This window comes from Salmo salar, unplaced genomic scaffold (genome assembly GCF_965601325.2).
Source record: "Salmo salar unplaced genomic scaffold, fSalSal1 ptg000136l, whole genome shotgun sequence".
NCBI lineage: Eukaryota > Metazoa > Chordata > Actinopteri > Salmoniformes > Salmonidae > Salmo > Salmo salar.
The window spans coordinates 1,645,001-1,665,951 of NW_027675321.1; the positions used below are offsets into that span (position 1 = coordinate 1,645,001).

Below are 20,951 nucleotides of genomic sequence, written 5' to 3' on the forward strand. Positions count from 1 at the left end.
GTCTGTCTGTCTGTCTGTCTGTCTGTCTGTCTGTCTGTCTGTCTGTCTGTCTGTCTGTCTGTCTGTCTGTCTGTCTGTCTGTCTGTGTCTCACTGTCTCTGTGGCTGTTTCTGTCTGTATGTGTCTGTCTGTCTTTGTCTGTCTCTGTGTCTGTCTTTGCTTGTCTCTGACTGTCTGTCCCGCTTTCTGTCTGTTTGTCTCTCTTTGTCTGTATGTTTCTGTCTGTGTCTGTCTGTCTGTCTCTGTCTATCTCTGTTTGTCTGTCTGTCTGTCTGTGTCTCTGTCTGTCTCTTTCTGTCTGTCTGTCTCTGACTGTCTGTCCCGCTTTCTGTCTATGTCTGTCTGTTTGTCTGTCCGTACTCACTCACTCCCTGGATGAGGAGATGTAATCTCATGTTTTGTCCACAGATACCAACAGGAGAGATCAGAGTCAGAGATTCTCAGTGGTCAGTCTTCCCAGAGTCATCAAACAGACCTGGACTCTATATTCAGTGTATGTGGTCCTGTTATGTACATTTGTTTTTCTTTTCCTCAAGTAAAGTTGATCTGTCAATCATTCATTATTGTGTTAATGAGAAAGCATTTATTCTCTTGCTTAACTTATTTACTTGATTTATTTTAGTTGCTTGAAGAGAAAATGATGACATTTGTGAAGAACGAGCTGAAGATGTTCAAGAGGATTCTTAGTCCAGAACTCCCAGAAGGCTTTGAGAGTCAGAAGCAGGATGAGGAAGTGGTGGATGCTGAAGATGAGAAGCAGGAGAGCAGTGCCAGAGAGGGGGCTCTGAAGATCACACTGCACGTCCTGAGGAAAATGAACCAGAAGGAGCTTGCTGACACACTGGAGAAATGTAAGATCTGTCTGCCTCATGTTGAATGCTGTTTTATAACATTTAAAAGCTGCAGCTAAAGTACAGCTAAAGTAGCTGTGTAACTCAGTGATATTGTAGCAGCCTTAACACAACACCTAGGGACCTCATCAAGTAGCAGCAGGGATGTGTTGTGTTGATTAATTTAGAGAGAGAGACAGAGACAGAGAGAGAGAGAGAGGAGAGTGAGGAGAGCCAGAGAGAGGAGAGCCAGAGAGAGGAGAGCCAGAGAGAGGAGAGCCAGAGGAGAGAGGAGAGCCAGAGGAGAGAGGAGAGCCAGAGAGAGGAGAGCCAGAGGAGAGAGGAGAGCCAGAGAGAGGAGAGCCAGAGAGAGGAGAGCCAGAGAGAGGAGAGCCAGAGGAGAGAGGAGAGCCAGAGGAGAGAGGAGAGCCAGAGGAGAGAGGAGAGCCAGAGGAGAGAGGAGAGCCAGAGGAGAGCCAGAGAGAGGAGAGAGGGTAACCAGAGAGAGGAGAGCCAGAGAGAGGAGAGCCAGAGAGAGGAGAGCAAGAGGAGAGCCAGAGAGAGGAGAGAGGGTAACCAGAGAGAGGAGAGCCAGAGAGAGGAGAGCCAGAGAGAGAGATCCACAGAGAGAGATCCACAGAGAGAGAGCCACAGAGAGAGAGCCACAGAGAGAGATCCACAGAGAGAGAGCCACAGAGAGAGAGCCACAGAGAGAGAGCCACAGAGAGGGAGCCACAGAGAGGGAGCCACAGAGAGAGGGAGCCAGAGAGGCAGAGAGAGAGACACAGGAAAACCTGGCTCCCTGTAGAGGAAAGGATGTGCAACCACTGCACAACAGCAGAACCTGAGACGGAGCTGCATTAATAATACCATCAATAATACCAATAATAATTGAATCAGTCACACCAGTCTGTAATGCATTATGAAAACATTTACAGATTTTTATAGTCAGTGAAGAGAATAAATTATTATAATTTAAACTTTATAACAGTCCTACAATACTGTAGGCATTAAAACAGATGTAATATTAATATCCTCTGTGTTATTTCTAGATTCAGATGAGCTTGCTGTGATTTGCCAACGTGAACTCAAATCTAATCTAAAGAAGAAGTTTCAATGTGTATTTGAGGGGATCGCTAAACAAGGAAACCCAACACTTCTCAATAAGATCTACACAGAGCTCTACATCACAGAGGGAGGAACAGGAGAGGTCAATAATGAACATGAGCTGAGACAGATTGAGACAACAACCAGGAAACAAGCAAGACCAGAGACTGCAGTCAAATGTAACGACATCTTCAAACCCTTAACTGGACAAGACAAACGTATCAGAACTGTGCTGACAAAGGGAGTCGCTGGCATTGGAAAAACAGTCTCTGTGCAGAAGTTCATTCTGGACTGGGCTGAAGGAAAAGCAAATCAGGATGTCCAATTTGTGTTTTCATTCCCTTTTCGGGAGCTGAATTTGATGAAAGAGGACAAACACACTTTGATTGAACTTGTCAATCACTTCTCAATGGAAACCAAACAATCAGGAATCTCCATCTACAACAAGTACAAAGTTCTGTTCATCTTTGATGGTCTGGATGAGTGCCGACTGCCCCTAGACTTCCAGAAGAACAAGATCTGTTGTGACGTCACAGAGTCAACCTCAGTGGATGTTCTGATGACAAATCTCATCAAGGGAAATCTGCTTCCCTCTGCTCTCCTCTGGATAACTACCCGACCTGCAGCAGCCAATAAGATCCCTTCAGGGTGTGTTGACCAGGTGACAGAGGTACGAGGGTTCAAAGACCCACAGAAGGAGGAGTACTTCAGAAAGAGATTCAGTGATGAGGACCTGGCCAGCAGAATCATCTCACACATAAAGACATCAAGGAGCCTCCACATCATGTGCCACATTCCTGTCTTCTGTTGGATTTCTGCAACAGTCCTCGAACACATGCTGAAACATAAGAGAGAAGAGATGCCCAAGACTCTGACTGAGATGTACACACACCTTGTGGTGTTTCATACCAACCAGAAGAATGAAAAGTATCTTGGGAAAGAAGAGACAGATCCACACTTGAATAACGAGAGCATTCTGTCACTGGGAAAACTGGCTTTTCAACAGCTAGTGAAGGGCAATCTGATTTTCTATGAAAAAGACCTGAAAGAGGCTGGCATTGATGTCAATGAAGCCTCAGTGTACTCAGGATTGTGCACACAGCTCTTTAAAGAGGAATGTGTGCTGTACCAGGACAAGGTGTACTGCTTCGTTCATCTGAGCATTCAGGAGTTTCTGGCTGCTGTGTATGTGTTCCTCTCATTCATCAACAACAATGAGAATCTAATGGACAAACCACAATCAATGTTCAGATACTTTTTCTCGCTGTTCAGAGACAAGCCTGAAGTTACTGAAGTTACTGTCTACAAGAGTGCTGTGGATAAAGCCTTACAAAGTGAGACAGGAAACCTGGACCTTTTCCTCCGCTTCCTTCTGGGCCTCTCACTGGAGTCCAATCAGAAGCACTTACGAGGTCTACTGACAAAGACAAGAATCAGCTCACAGACCCATGAAGAAACAGTCAAGTACATCAAGGAGAAGATCAGGGAGAATCCCTCTCCAGAGAGGAGCATCAATCTGTTCCACTGTCTGAATGAACTGAATGACCATTCTCTAGTGGAGGAGATCCAAAGCTACCTGAGATCAGGAAGTCTCTCAAAACCCAACCTGTCACCTGCACAGTGGTCAGCTCTGGTCTTTGTGTTGCTGACTTCAGAAAAGGAGCTGGATGTGTTTGACCTGAAGAAATACTCCAGATCAGAGGAAGGTCTTCTGAGGCTGCTGCCAGTGGTCAAAGCCTCCAGAGCTGCTCTGTGAGTACATAAAATGACATACAAGAACTAATCATCAGGAAGCAATATTCAGTTTAGAGAAAAATATGTAGTGTAATATGTATATAATATTATATTGAATAACATATTGAATAAATGCATTGATTTTCACATTAGTATAACATTATGACCATACAAATCTATATGTTGTTTGAGAGAATAAACCAAATGCATCGTCCATTGTCCTTCTACACTACTCATTAAATTAACAGTATGTTTGTGAAGTCATGATGATCTCGTTGCAGGCTGTCAGGCTGTGGAGTCACAGAGGAAGGCTGTGCTTCTCTGATCTCAGCTCTGGAGTCAAACCCCTCACACCTGAGAGAGCTGGACCTGAGTAACAATGACCTGAAGGATTCAGGAGTGAAGCTGCTCTCTGCTGGACTGGAGGATCCACACTGCAGACTGGAGACTCTGAGGTCAGTATTCCTGTAGTTGGTCAACAAGTGATAACTGTTCACCAGATCCACATGTGTTTACCAGGCACACATAGTCCACACCATATGTGTTTGGACAGTGAAGCTTATAGTTTTAAATGTGGTGCTATGCTCCAGCATTTTGGATTTGAGATAGAATTTTTCATATCAGGTGACAGTACAGAATGTCACCTTTTATTTGAGGGTATTTTCATACATAGCTGTGTTACTGTTAAGAAAGGACAGCACTTTATGTATTTAGTTCTCCCATTTGAAAAAGTTGTACATATTCGGACAAATTCACTTATATTGTATTAAAGTAGTCATAAGTTCAGTATTTAGTCCCATGTTCCATGCCTGCAGTGATTACATCAAGCTTGTGATTCTACTAACTTGTTGAATGCATTTGCAGATTGTCTTGGTTGTGTTTTGGATTGTGTTTTTTCCTAATAGAAACTCAATGGTAAATAATGTCCTGTCATTTTGGAGTCACTTCACTTGTATTGTCAGTAAGAATAGAAGATGTTTCAGAACACTTCTACATTCATGTGGATGCTACCATGATTATGAATAATCATGAATAAATCGTTAATGATGATGAATGAGAAATTTACAGAGGCACAAAGATCAGACCCCCTCTGTTATTGGTGTTATTCTGTAAACTTCTGGCCCTTCTTTGGACACTGTATTAACTAACCTCCAGACGAGCTTCAATGCCATTACAACTCTCCTTCCGTGGCCTCCAACTGCTCTTAAATACAAGTAAAACTAAATGCATGCTCTTCAACCGATCGCTGCCTGCACCTGCCCGCCTGTCCAGCATCACTACTCTGGACGGTTCTGACTTAGAATATGTGGACAACTACAAATACCTAGGTGTCTGGTTAGACTGTAAACTCTCCTTCCAGACTCACTATAAGCATCTCCAATCCAAAATTAAATCTAGAATTGGCTTCCTATTTCGCAACATAGCATCCTTCACTCATGCGGCCAAACATACCCTTATAAAACTGACCATCCTACCGATCCTCGACTTCGGCGATGTCATTTACAAAATAGCCTCCAAATACCCTACTCAATAAATTGGATGCAGTCTATCACAGTGCCATCCGTTTTGTCACCAAAGCCCCATATACAGTGGGGGAAAAAAGTATTTGATCCCCTGCTGATTTTGTACGTTTGCCCACTGACAAAGAAAGGATCAGTCTATAATTTTAATGGTTTATTTGAACAGTGAGAGACAGAATAACAACCAAAACATCCAAAAAAACTCATGTCAGAAATGTTATAAATTGATTTGCATTTTAACGAGGGAAATAAGTATTTGACCCCGTCTCAATCAGAAAGATTTCTGGCTCCCAGGTGTCTTTTATACAGGTAACGAGCTGAGATTAGGAGCACACTCTTAAAGGGAGTGCTCCTAACCGCAACTTGTTACCTGTAAAAAAGATACCTGTCCACAGAAGCAATCAATCAATCAGATTCCAAACTCTCCACCATGGCCAAGACCAAAGAGCTCTCCAAGGATGTCAGGGACAAGATTGTAGACCTACACAAGGCTGGAATGGGCTACACGACCATCGCCAAGCGGCTTGGTGAGAAGGTGACAACATTTGGTGTGATTATTCGCAAATGGAAGAAACACAAAAGAACTGTCAATATCCCTCGGCCTGGGGCTCCATGCAAGATCTCACCTCGTGGAGTTGCAATGATCATGAAAACGGTGAGGAATCAGCCCAGAACTCCACGGGAGGATCTTGTCAATAATCTCAAGGCAGCTGGGACCATAGTCACCAAGAAAACAATTGGTAACACACTACGCCATGAAGGACTGAAATCCTGCAGCGCCCGCAAGGTCCCCCTGCTCAAGAATACATATACATGCCCGTCTGAAGTTTGCCAATGAACATCTGAATGATTCAGAGGACAACTGGGTGAAAATGTTGTGGTCAGATGAGACCAAAATGGAGCTCTTTGACATCAACTCAACTCGCTGTGTTTGGAGGAGGAGGATTGCTGCCTATGACCCCAAGAACACCATCTCCACCGTCAAACATGGAGGTGGAAACATTATGCTTTGGGGGTGTTTTTCTGCTAAGGGACAGGACAACTTCACTGCATCAAAGGGACGATAGACGGGGCCATGTATCGTCAAATCTTGGGTGAGAACCTCCTTCCCTCAGCCAGGGCATTGAAAATGGGTTGTGGATGGGTATTCCAGCATGACAATGACCCAAAACACACGGCCAAGGCAACAAAGGAGTGGCTCAAGAAGAAGCACATTAAGGTCCTGGAGTGGCCTAGCCAATCTCCAGACCTTAATCCCATAGAAAATCTGTGGAGGGAGCTGAAGGTTTGAGTTGCCAAACTTCAGCCTTGAAACCTTAATGACTTGGAGAAGATCTGCAAAGAGGAGTGGGACAAAATCCCTCCTGAGATGTGTGCAAACCTGGTGGCCAACTACAAGAAACGTCTGACCTCTGATTGCCAACAAGGGTTTTGCCACCAAGTACTAAGTCATGTTTTGCAGAGGGGTCAAATACTTATTTCCCTCATTAAAATGCAAATAATTGTATAATATTTTCACATGCGTTTTTCTTGATTTTTTGTTGTTATTCTGTCTCTCACTGTTCAAATAAACCTCCCATTAAAATTAGAGACTGATCATTTCTTTGTCAGGGTGCAAACGTACAAAATCAGCAGGGGATCAAATACTTTTTTTCCCCCACTGTACTACCCACCACTGCGACCTGTACCCTCTCGTTGTCTAGCCCTCGCTTCATACTCGTCGCCAAACCCACTAGCTCCAGGTCATCTACAAGACCCTGCTAGGTAAAGTCCCCCCTTATCTCCGCTCACTGGTCACCATAGCAGCACCCACCTGTAGCACGCGCTCCAGCAGGTATATCTCACTGGTCACCCCCAAAGCCAATTCCTCCTTTGGCCGCCTCTTCTTCCAGTTCTCTGCTGCCAATGACTGGAACGAACTACAAAAATCTCTAAAACTGGAAACACTTATCTCCCTCACTAGCTTTAAGCACCAGCTGTCAGAGCAGCTCACAGATTACTGCACCTGTACATATCCCATCTATAATTTAGCCCAACTACTTCTTCCCCTACTGTATTTATTTATTTAGCTCCTTTGCACCCCATTATTTCTATTTCTACTTTGCACTTTCTTCCACTGCATGTCTACCATTCCAGTGTTTTACTTGCTATATTGTATTTACTTTGCCACCATGGCCTTTTTTTGCCTTTACCTCCCTTATCTCACCTCATTTGCTCACATTGTATATAGACTTATTTTCTACTGTATTATTGACTGTATGTTTGTGTAATACCCTTGTTTGAACCAAGTATTGAGTTTATTTGTTATAATTAATTGGTATTATATTTAAAAGATGATTGAATTTCTCCTAAACTGTAATGTTGTTAATGCATTATGCTTTTTGAAGAAATATTTATTTAATGTATAAGTGAATAGTTTGTTTTACTTTGAAGTTTACGTTTTGACCAATAAGGTCGCTTGTTAAGTTGTGGCCAATGGGAGTTGACCTGGTTAACGGGAGGGAAAAAGACGTTGATGAAAGGATGGACGTTTTACCTCAGGACGGTTGGTGAAGAAAAATTATAAAAGAAGACGACAGAACTACAACAAAACCCATAGCTACTAAGACATGAAGGGAAATACATGTTTTATTTAATAAAAGAGTTGTTATAATTTAGCTAAAACTTAGTAAAGACTGAAGCTACCGTCTCGTTGTGGAGGTATTAGCCAGCTAGAGGTTAGCCTAGCATCGTGTGACACCGGGAGATAATTGCTTGGGAAGCTTAACGAGTTCGTGTTGCCATGGGGATATCGGTTACTAAGGAGTACTGTCTGCATGGGTAGCTGTGCTGCCTTGGACTTGGTGAGGAAACCTGCATGGAACTGCCATACTTCGCTGAGGGAATATCTACCATGTAGTGAGTAACCACAATGTGAGGTGCTTATAAATAAATACATTGGTAATGGTGAGAGGTTAGCATGTTTTATTGTAGTCTCTGTTATTGGTAATGGTGAGAGGTTAGCATGTTTTGTTGTATCCTCTGTTATTGGTAATGGTGAGAGGTTAGCATGTTTTGTTGTAGCCTCTGTTATTGGTAATGGTGAGAGGTTAGCATGTTTTGTTGTAGTCTCTGTTATTGGTAATGGTGAGAGGTTAGCATGTTTTGTTGCAGCCTCTGTTATTGGTAATGGTGAGAGGTTAGCATGTTTTGTTGTGGCCTCTGTTATTGGTAATGGTGAGAGGTTAGCATGTTTTGTTGTAGCCTCTGTTATTGGTAATGGTGAGAGGTTAGCATGTTTTGTTTTAGCCTCTGTTATTGGTAATGGTGAGAGGTTAGCATGTTTTGTTGTAGCCTCTGTTATTGGTAATGGTGAGAGGTTAGCATGTTTTGTTTTAGCCTCTGTTATTGGTAATGGTGAGAGGTTAGCATGTTTTGTTGTAGCCTCTGTTATTGGTAATGGTGAGAGGTTAGCATGTTTTGTTGTAGCCTCTGTTATTGGTAATGGTGAGAGGTTAGCATGTTTTGTTGTAGCCTCTGTTATTGGTAATGGTGAGAGGTTAGCATGTGTTGTTGTAGCCTCTGTTATTGGTAATGGTGAGAGGTTAGCATGTTTTGTTGTATCCTCTGTTATTGGTAATGGTGAGAGGTTAGCATGTTTTGTTGTAGCTTCTGTAACTTTCTCACTATTATTCATGATTCATTCATGATTTTTCTTAATCATGGCATCATCAGGATGCTTTTAGTAGTGTTTAGAAACATGTTATCTACTCACTTGTAAATAAAATGACTCCAGTCACCATCTGTAATGAACACGATGGGAGACAGAGAGCTGGTTTCAAGCGCAGGGCTCAGCAGGTGTTTATTGTAAAGGACCACAGGAGGAGGCAGGTAGCTGGGTCCAGGGGCAGGCAGAAGGTCATACACAGGGGGTCCAAAAAGGCAACAGTACAGGCAGGGAAACGGCAAAAGGCATCATTAGTGAGGCAGGCAAAAACTATCATTCACAGGAGGATTATATACAGTCACCTCATATGAAACATTTGATCTGAAATCCAAAATGTTGGAGTTTAGAGCCACATTTAAAATGTTATCTTCACTGTCAAAATAGATATGGTGTGGACTGTATACTCAATACAATCTAAATCTGATACCTCACTGTCTGTCTTTTGACTGATACTGCTTTTAAACTGGTCTGGTCAGTCTACTCAAATATTTGTACTATACATGTTTCTATCTGCAGGAAAAACTTTGATAATTTGTAATTTATAATATGATACTTTAATTTATGAGTAGATATGGCAGGTTTCAGGACACTGATATATCTGAATATGTTGAAGAAATATACTGCCACTATTTTCACCACCAAAGAATAGCAGTGTGGTTTTAATATGATTTGACTCTTTGCAGGCTGTCAGGCTGTCTAGTCACAGAGGAAGGCTGTGCTTCTCTGGTCTCAGCTCTGAGGTCAAACCCAACACATTATTTGTAAACGGGTAACAGCGTAAACAGAGGAAGCTAAGCGTATCATTTTAATACAAAGTGTCTGTCATTGTATTTCTTCTGTGTTGGCAGACTCACTGGCTGTAAACTCACAGACACATCCTGTAAAGTGTTGGCCTCAGTTCTCAGTTCAAACCCCTCACACCTGAGAGAGCTGGACCTGAGTAACAATGACCTGAAGGATTCAGGAGTGGAGCTGCTCTCTGCTGGACTAGAGGATCCCCACTGCAGACTGGAGACTTTGAGGTTAGTATTCCTGTAGTTGGTCAACAAGTGTTTCGTTGTCGTCTCTGTTATTGGTAATGGTGAGAGGTTAGCTTGTTTTGTTGTAGCCTCTGTTATTGGTAATGGTGAGAGGTTAGCATGTTTTGTTGTAGCCTCTGTTATTGCTAATGGTGAGAGGTTAGCTTGTTTTGTTGTAGCCTCTGTTATTGGTAATGGTGAGAGGTTAGCATGTTTTGTTGTAGCCTCTGTTATTGGTAATGGTGAGAGGTTAGCATGTTTTGTTGTAGCCTCTGTTATTGGTAATGGTGAGAGGTTAGCATGTTTTGTTGTATCCTCTGTTATTGGTAATGGTGAGAGGTTAGCATGTTTTGTTGTAGCCTCTGTTATTGGTAATGGTGAGAGGTTAGCATGTTTTGTTGTAGCCTCTGTTATTGGTAATGGTGAGAGGTTAGCATGTTTTGTTGTAGCCTCTGTTATTGGTAAGGGTGAGAGGTTAGCATGTTTTGTTGTATCCTCTGTTATTGGTAATGGTGAGAGGTTAGCATGTTTTGTTGTATCCTCTGTTATTGGTAATGGTGAGAGGTTAGCATGTTTTGTTGTAGCCTCTGTTATTGGTAATGGTGAGAGGTTAGCATGTTTTGTTGTAGCCTCTGTTATTGGTAATGGTGAGAGGTTAGCTTGTTTTGTTGTAGCCTCTGTTATTGGTAATGGTGAGAGGTTAGCTTGTTTTGTTGTAGCCTCTGTTATTGGTAATGGTGAGAGGTTAGCATGTTTTGTTGTAGCCTCTGTTATTGGTAATGGTGAGAGGTTAGCATGTTTTGTTGTATCCTCTGTTATTGGTAATGGTGAGAGGTTAGCAGGTTTTGTTGAAGCCTCTGTAACTTTCTCACTAATTATTGTTCATGATCTTTCTCAATCATGGCAGTCACAAGCTTGATGTAGTCATTGCAGTCAAAGAATATGGAACCAAATAGTAAACTTTTGACTAATTTAATACACTATGAGTGAATTGGTCAGGAACCATATGACTTCTTTAACCTCTCTAGGGCAGGTGGCACCAAATCGTCCCACCTACGTAACAGCCAGTGTAATCCTGTGGCGCGTTATTCAAAAACCTCAAAAATGCAAAAACTTCAATTTCTCAAACATATGACTATTTTACACCATTTTAAAGACAAGACTCTCGTTAATCTAACCACACTGTCCGATTTCAAAAAGGCTTTACAACGAAAGCAAAACATTAGATTATGTCAGCAGAATACCCAGCCAGAAATAATCAGACACCCATTTTTCAAGCTAGCATATAATGTCACATAAACCCAAACCACAGCTAAATGTAGCACTAACCTTTGATGATCTTCATCAGATGACAACCCTAGGACATTATGTTATACAATACATGCATGTTTTGTTCAATCAAGTTCATATTTATATCAAAAACCAGCTTTTTACATTAGCATGTGACTAGCATGTGACTAGCATTCCCACCGAACACTGCCGGTGAATTTACTAAATTACTCACGATAAACGTTCACAAAAAGCATAACAATTATTTTAAGAATTATAGATAAAGAACTCCTCTATGCACTCGATATGTCCGATTTTAAAATAGCTTTTCGGTGAAAGCACATTTTGCAATATTCTCAGTAGATAACCCGGCATCACAGGGCTAGCTATTTAGACACCCAGCAGGTTTAGCACTCATCAAAGTCAGATTTACTATAAGAAAAATGTTATTACCTTTGATGTCTTCGTCAGAATGCACTCCCAGGACTTCTACTTCAATAACAAATGTTGGTTTGGTCCAAAATAATCCATCGTTATATCCAAACAGCGGCGTTTTGTTCGTGCGTTCTAGACACTATCCTAAAGGCTAAATAAGGGTGACGAGCATGGCGCAATTCGTGACAAAAGAATTCTAAATATTCCATTATCGTACTTCGAAGCATGTCAACCGCTGTTTAAAATCAATTTTTATGCCATTTTTCTCATAAAAAAGCGATAATATTCCAACCGGGAATCTGCGTTTAGATAAACAGACAAAGGAAAAGAAAGCATTCGGTCGACGCGGGCACGCGCCTAAGCCCATAGTACTCTGAGTGGCCACTTGCCAAAAGCGATAAAGTGTTTTAGCCAGAGCCTGCCTCGATATCGTTCAACTTTTTCCCAGGCTGTGAGAGCCTATGGGAGCCGTAGGAAGTGTCACGTTAGAGCAAAGATCCTCAGTCTTCAATAAAAAGAGCCAAGATGAAACACAACTTGTCAGACAGGCCACTTCCTGCATGAAATCTTCTCAGGTTTTTGCCTGCCATAGGAGTTCTGTTATACTCACAGACACCATTCAAACAGTTTTAGAAACTTTAGGGTGTTTTCTATCCAAAGCCAATAATGATATGCATATTCTAGTTACTGGGTAAGAGTAGTAACCAGATTAAATCGGGTATGTTTTTTATCCGGCCGTGTCAATACTGCCCCCGAGCCCTAACAGGTTAAATAGGGGGACTAGATAGATAAAGTGCTTTTATTTTTCTAAATGGTGAAACAGATATGTATGAAAATATCCTCAAATAAAAATACATGTTTCTATCTGCATGCAAAACTTTGATCATTTGTAATTTATAATATGATACATTAATTTATGAATAGATATGGAAGGTTTCAGGACACTGATATATCTGAATATGTTGAAGAAATATACTGCCACTATTTTCACCACCAAAGAATAGCAGTGTGATTTTAATATGATTTGACTCTTTGCAGGCTGTCAGGCTGTCTAGTCACAGAGGAAGGCTGTGCTTCTCTGGTCTCAGCTCTGAGGTCAAACCCCTCACACCTGAGAGAGCTGGACCTGAGCTACAATCACCCAGGAGACTCAGGAGTCAGACTGCTCTCTGCTGGACTGGAGGATCCACACTGCAGACTGGAGAAACTCAAGTATGTAGAGGGTTTATGTCAATGTTCATATCAGACATGTTTGACTTATCAGGCTAGTTAAGACAAACATTCTGACCACCACTTGGACAAGGTTGTGTGTGTGTGTGTGTGTGTCCAGTGTGTGTGTGTGTGTGTGATTGTCTTGTGTGTGTCTGTGTGAAACACAGGACACATAAACACACACACTGGACAACCACACTGGACACACACACACACACACAGGACACACACACAGGACACACACACAGGACACACACACAGGACACACACACAGGACACAAACACACACAGGACACAAACACACACAGGACACAAACACACACACGACACAAACACACACACACACAAACTGGACACACAATCTGGACACAAACACTGAACGCAGACAAATATTCTTACCATGTGTGTGTCCTGTGTGTGTTTGTGTCCTGTGTGTGTTTGTGTCCTGTGTGTGTTTGTGTCCTGTGTGTGTTTGTGTCCTGTGTGTGTGTCCTGTGTGTGTGTGTGTGTGTGTGTGTGTGTGTGTGTGTCCTGGACAGGACACACACACACACACACAGGACACACACACAGGACACACACACAGGACACACTCACACAGGACACTCACACAGGACACACACACACACACACAGGACACACACACAGGACACACACACACACACACTCACAGGACACACACACACTCACAGGACACACACACTCACAGGACACACACACACACACTCACAGGACACACACACACACACACACTCACATGACATACACAGGACACACACAGGACACACACAGGACACACACACACACACAGGACACACACACACACACAGGACACACACACACACAGCACACACACACACGGGACACACACACACACGGGACACACACACACACACACACGAGACACACACAGGACGGACACACACACACACACACAGGACACACACAGGACGGACACACACACACACACACAGGACGGACACACACAGGACACACACAGGACGGACACACACAGGACGGACACACACAGGACGGACACACACAGGACGGACACACACAGGACGGACACACACAGGACGGACACACACAGGACGGACACACACAGGACGGACACACACAGGACGGACACACACACACAGGACGGACACACACACACAGGACGGACACACACACACAGGACACACACACACACACACACAGGACGGACACACACACACACACACAGGACACACACACACACACACACAGGACACACACACACACACAGGACACACAGGACACACAGGACACACACACACACACACACACAGGACACACACACACACACACAGGACACACACACACACACACAGGACACACACACACACACACAGGACACACACACACACACACTGGACACACACACACACACACTGGACACATACACACACACTGGACACACACACTGGACACACACTTACTGGACACACACACTGGACACAAACACTGAAAATGTTCTTACCACGCTTGACCGTGTGTGTGTGTGTGTGTCCTGTGTGTCTTTTTGTCCAGTTTGTGTGTGTGTGTGTGTGTCCAGTGTGTGTGTGTTTGTGTCCAGTGTGTGTGTGTTTGTGTCCAGTTTGTGTGTGTGTGTGTGTTTTTGTCCAGTGTGAGTGTGTGTGTGTGTCCAGTGTGTGTGTGTCCAGGTGTCCAGTGTGTATATATGTCCTGTGTGTGTGTGTGTGTGTGTGTGTGTGTGTGTGTGTGTGTGTGTGTGTGTGTGTGTGTGTGTGTGTGTGTGTGTGTGTGTGTGTGTGTGTGTGTGTGTGTGTGTGTGTGTGTGTGTGTGTGTGTGTGTGTGTGTGTGTGTGTGTGTGTGTGTGTGTGTGTGTGTGTGTAGGTGTATCCCTCAATGACTGTCTGTTTTTCTGCTTACCGCTACAGTGTGGAACATGGTGGAGAGAACAGAATGAAACCTGGACTTAGAAAATGTGAGTGTTGACTGCTGTGAAGAATATGACTAAGAATAAGTCTTAATTCAAGTTAAGTCAAAGTCAAAGACCACCATCATTACTGACTTGGTCATATTAAATATCAGCTGTAGTTCTACAGAAGCAAAAATCAGGGACACCAACGTTTACAAAGACTTGATATGACAGTGTGTGTGTGTAATTATTGTGAATAAGTGTGTATTATATTACCATACAGTATAACATATGATCATTCAACAAGTCTCAAGTTACCTTAACTTCTCCTTTTGATACCTAGAAACATCTACATTAAATGAATTAGTGAAAAGTGAGTTAACATTCTAATGTGAATGATGATGATTTCTAATATTGTGTCTGGTTTCATCCATCAGATGTCTGTGATCTCACACTGGACCTAAACACAGTAAACAGACACCTCTCTCTGTCTGAGGAGAACAGAAAGGTGACATGTAGGACAGAGAAGCAGCCGTATCCTGATCACCCAGAGAGATTTGAGGTCTGGAGACAGGTGCTGTGTAGAGAGGGTCTGACTGGGCGCTGTTACTGGGAGGTAGAGTGGAGTGGGAGAGGGGCTGTTATAGGAGTGACATATAAAGGAATCAGCAGGAGAGGAAGGGGTAATGACTGTTGTCTTGGATACAATGACAAGTCCTGGAGTCTGATCTGCTTTGACAACAGTTACTCTTCCTGTCACGATAATAATCTCACTACCATAGACGTCCCCTCCTCCAGCTCCCACAGAATAGGAGTGTATCTGGACTGGCCAGCCGGCACTCTGTCCTTCTATAGAGCCTCCTCTGACACACTGACCCACCTGATCACATTCACCTCCACATTCACTGAGCCCCTCTATCCAGGGTTTAGAGTTCATTATGTTGGCTCTTCAGTGTCCCTGGAATAATAACTGGACACACACACACACACACACACACACACACACACTGAACACACACACACACACACACACACACACACACACACACACACGGACACACACACACACACACACGGACACACACACACACACACACCGGACACAGACACACACACTGGACACAGACACACACACACACACACACACACACACACACACACTGGACACACACACACACACTGGACACAAACTGGACACACACACACACACACACACTAGACACACCAAACACACAGGACACACACACACATACACACACACACTGGATACACACACACTGGAAACAAAATGGACACACACACACTGGACACAAAATGGACACACACACACACACTGGACACACACACACACACACAAACCAGACATAAACTTGACATACACACACACTGGACACAAAAGGGACACACACACACATTCTGGACACACCCATACACACAAACTGGACACACACTGGACACACACTCACATAAACATACACTGAACACACACACCCAACACACTCACACACCACACACACACACACACTGGATATACACACACTCAACACACACACACTGGAAACAAATTGGACACACACACACTGGACACAAAATGGACACACACACAAACTGGACATACACAAAATAGACACACACTCTCAACACACACACTGAACACGTACACTGGACACACACACACACACACACACACACATTCTGGACACACACACACACTGGACACACACACACTGGACACAAACACACACACTTGTAATGGCTGGAGTGGAATAAGTGGAATGGTATCAAACACGTGGTTTCCATGTGTTCCATTTCATTCACTCTGTTCCAGACATTATTATGAGCCGTCCTCCCCTCAGCAGCCTCCTCTGGTATGTACTGTCCTGTATGTGAGAGAGATCCAACAAGGAATTACAATGTATGTATTACTTTTAATACCTGCAAATGGCAAATAAACTACTGGAACTCCTTATGAATGTCTGCAGCCGACAAGAGGTGAAAATATTACCGGAATATTCAGCAAAATGTTGATGAAGACGTCACTCAATCCACCCAAAACAACATGCAGTCTTTCCACAAGACTCCCATGAAGTTATAGTGTGACGTTATGAGTCGACGTTAAAGTAACATTCTCACAACATACTGCACTTGTTTTTATCCTGTTTTAGATGTATCCTCTGTTTAAACATTTAAACTCTTACAATAACACCGTTAAAATACCAATGTGATCATTTCTTGTCTTTTATGTTGGAAAAACAAATTGTACAATTATATGTGGACATACGCTCCATAGTTGTACAAGTATACATGGATATATTGTACTTTTCATAATAAAACATACTTGAAACAAGAAAAAGCATGTTAATTGTGAAAACAGTTTCGTTATTGATTTTTACATTGCTTCTCCCTGTCTCATGTTGACGTTTGTCATGAATCTTGACCTGGAGGCAGAACTGTGCGATTTCCTCTAGATATGTCAGCTGCAAAGTCAGAATTGGCTGTGGAAAATGTTGTTTTATGGTCTTAATTTAAGGGAAGGATTAGCAGTCTGGTTAGGGTTGAGGTTAGGATTAAAATCGGATTGTATTACTTTGTGCCTGTGCCAGCTAGGGGATACTTTGCTGAACTGCCTCCAGGGCAAGATTCATAACAATAAATGCCAACCTGCCTCCAGAACAAGATTCATGACAATAAATGCCAACCTGCCTCCAGGACAAGATTCATAACAATAAATGCCAACCTGCCTCCAGAACAAGATTCATGACAATAAATGCCAACCTGCCTCCCAGTCGTCCCCTCCTTATCTTTACAAGACTGCAAAACATGCAAGCTAGTGATGTGGGGGTTCTCTCATAACCCTCAGTCCCCAGGTGGGTAGATGGCAGGTTGAATAAAGAGAAGCTAGTGATGTGGGGGTTCTCTCATAACCCTCAGTCCCCAGGTGGGTAGATGGCAGGTTGAATAAAGAGAAGCTAGTGATGTGGGGGTTCTCTCATAACCCTCAGTCCCCAGGTGGGTAGATGGCAGGTTGAATAAAGAGAAGCTAGTGATGTGGGGGTTCTCTCATAACCCTCAGTCCCCAGGTGGGTAGATGGCAGGTTGAATAAAGAGAAGCTAGTGATGTGGGGGTTCTCTCATAACCCTCAGTCCCCAGGTGGGTAGATGGCAGGTTGAATAAAGAGAAGCTAGTGATGTGGGGGTTCTCTCATAACCCTCAGTCCCCAGGTGGGTAGATGGCAGGTTGAATAAAGAGAAGCTAGTGATGTGGGGGTTCTCTCATAACCCTCAGTCCCCAGGTGGGTAGATGGCAGGTTGAATAAAGAGAAGCTAGTGATGTGGGGGTTCTCTCATAACCCTCAGTCCCCAGGTGGGTAGATGGCAGGTTGAATAAAGAGAAGCTAGTGATGTGGGGGTTCTCTCATAACCCTCAGTCCCCAGGTGGGTAGATGGCAGGTTGAATAAAGAGAAAACAATAGGCTACATAAAACAATCCATAAATGTATAATTATTATGTAATTTACACAAAACATTAAGGACACCTTTCTTTCCATGGCAAACTTACAAGGTGTAACTCAATATTAGGAAGGTATCCTTAATATTTTGTCCACTCAGTGGCTCTGACCCTTTACGTAACAGTCAATACTCTTTACCAGGAAACCTTTAAATTTCCCCAAATGTTTCCACACTGCTGCTCTCTCACAGCTGCTCCAGGGCCTCTTGGGTTGAGGAGTCATTCTCTTCTAACCTGATCACAGCTGCTCCAGGGCCTCTTGGGTTGAGGAGTCATTCTCTTCTAACCTGATCACAGCTGCTCCAGGGCCTCTTGGGTTGAGGAGTCATTCTCTTCTAACCTAATCACAGCTGCTCCAGGACCTCTTGGGTTGAGGAGTCATTCTCTTCTATCCTGATCACAGCTGCTCCAGGACCTCTTGGGTTGAGGAGTCATTCTCTTCTAACCTGATCACAGCTGCTCCAGGGCCTCTTGGGTTGAGGAGTCATTCTCTTCTAACCTGATCACAAACAAAGTCAAGATTCAAACAAATAAACATGAAGGTCCAACATAATAGTGGGGGGTATAGGGAAGGTAGAGGAGGGGGTATAGGGAAGGTAGGGGAGAGGAGGGGGTATAGGGAAGGTAGGGGAGAGGAGGGGGTATAGGGAAGGTAGGGGAGAGGAGGGGGTATAGGGAAGGTAGGGGAGAGGAGGGGGGTATAGGGAAGGTAGGGGAGAGGAGGGGGGTATAGGGAAGGTAGGGGAGAGGAGGGGGTATAGGGAAGGTAGGGGAGAGGAGGGGGGGCATAGGGAAGGTAGGGGAGAGGAGGGGGTATAGGGAAGGTAGGGGAGAGGAGGGGGTATAGGGAAGGTAGGGGAGAGGAGGGGGGGTATAGGGAAGGTAGGGGAGAGGAGGGGGTATAGGGAAGGTAGGGGAGAGGAGGGGGTATAGGGAAGGTAGGGGAGAGGAGGGGGGTATAGGGAAGGTAGGGGAGAGGAGGGGGTATAGGGAAGGTAGGGGAGAGGAGGGGGTATAGGGAAGGTAGGGGAGAGGAGGGGGGGTATAGGGAAGGTAGGGGAGAGGAGGGGGTATAGGGAAGGTAGGGGAGAGGAGGGGGTATAGGGAAGGTAGGGGAGAGGAGGGGGGTATAGGGAAGGTAGGGGAGAGGAGGGGGTATAGGGAAGGTAGGGGAGAGGAGGGGGTATAGGGAAGGTAGGGGAGAGGAGGGGGTATAGGGAAGGTAGGGGAGAGGAGGGGGGCATAGGGAAGGTAGGGGAGAGGAGGGGGTATAGGGAAGGTAGGGGAGAGGAGGGGGGTATAGGGAAGGTAGGGGAGAGGAGGGGGTATAGGGAAGGTAGGGGAGAGGAGGGGGTATAGGGAAGGTAGGGGAGAGGAGGGGGGTATAGGGAAGGTAGGGGAGAGGAGGGGGTATAGGGAAGGTAGGGGAGAGGAGGGGGGGTATAGGGAAGGTAGGGGAGAGGAGGGGGTATAGGGAAGGTAGGGGAGAGGAGGGGGCATAGGGAAGGTAGGGGAGAGGAGGGGGTATAGGGAAGGGAGGGGAGAGGAGGGGGTATAGGGAAGGTAGGGGAGAAGAGGGGGTATAGGGAAGGTAAGGGAGAGGAGGGGGGGTATAGGGAAGGTAGGAGAGAGGAGGGGGGTATAGGGAAGGTAGGGGAGAGGAGGGGTATAGGGAAGGTAGGGGAGAGGAGGGGGTATAGGGAAGGTAGGGGAGAGGAGGGGGTATAGGGAAGGTAGGGGAGAGGAGGGGGTATAGGGAAGGTAGGGGAGAGGAGGGGGTATAGGGAAGGTAGGGGAGAGGAGGGGGGCATAGGGAAGGTAGGGGAGAGGAGGGGGTATAGGGAAGGTAGGGGAGAGGAGGGGGGTATAGGGAAGGTAGGGGAGAGGAGAGGAGAGGGGGGGGTATAGAGAAGGTAGGGGAGAGGAGGGGGTATAGGGAAGGTAGAGGAGAGGAGGGGGTATAGGGAAGGTAGGGGAGAGGAGGTGGGGTATAGGGAAGGTAGGGGAGAGGAGGGGGGTATAGGGAAGGTAGGGGAGAGGAGGGGGGTTTAGGGAAGGTAGGGGAGAGGAGGGGGGGTATAGGGAAGGTAGGGGAGAGGAGGGGGTATAGGGAAGGTAGGGGAGAGGAGGGGGGCATAGGGGGGAGGTGGGGGGTATAGGGAAGGTAGGGGAGAGGAGGGGGTATAGGGAAGGTAGGGGAGAGGAGGGGTGTATAGGGAAGGTAGGGGAGAGGAGGGGGTATAGGGAAGGTAGGGGAGAGGAGGGGGTATAGGGAAGGTAGGGGAGAGGAGGGGGTATAGGGAAGGTAGGGGAGAGGAGGGGGTATAGGGAAGGTAGGGGAGAGGAGGGGGTATAGGGAAGGTAGGGGAGAGGAGGGGGTATAGGGAAGGTAGGGGAGAGGAGGGGGGGTATAGGGTAGGTAGGGGAGAGGAGGGGGTATAGGGAAGGTAGGGGAGAGGAGGGGGGTATAGGGAAGGTAGAGGAGAGGAGGGGGGGTATAGGGAAGGTAGGGGAGAGGAGGGGGTATAGGGAAGGTAGGGGAGAGGAGGGGGGTATAGGGAAGGTAGGGGAGAGGAGGGGGTATAGGGAAGGTAGGGGAGAGGAGGGGGGTATAGGGAAGGTAGGGGAGAGGAGGGGGGACTTACTCCATGTCAGGTAAGCAGCCTCCAAGTCTGCACTCACCAACTGACCGTGTAATCTGATTCAT

General features: G+C 45.1%; 1 protein-coding gene across 1 annotated transcript; it reads left to right on the top strand.

The window, feature by feature from the left end:
• Positions 1–625: 625 nt before the first annotated feature.
• LOC145866917 (NLR family CARD domain-containing protein 3-like) lies at positions 626–16,025 on the top strand (the record flags this gene model as incomplete). Its single annotated transcript, XM_082970990.1, has 4 exons — positions 626–851; positions 1,889–3,681; positions 14,760–14,802; positions 15,174–16,025. Coding segments are annotated over 4 exons (2,592 nt in total), but the record flags the coding sequence as incomplete, so codon positions are not given.
• Between the last annotated feature and the right edge of the window lie 4,926 nt (positions 16,026–20,951).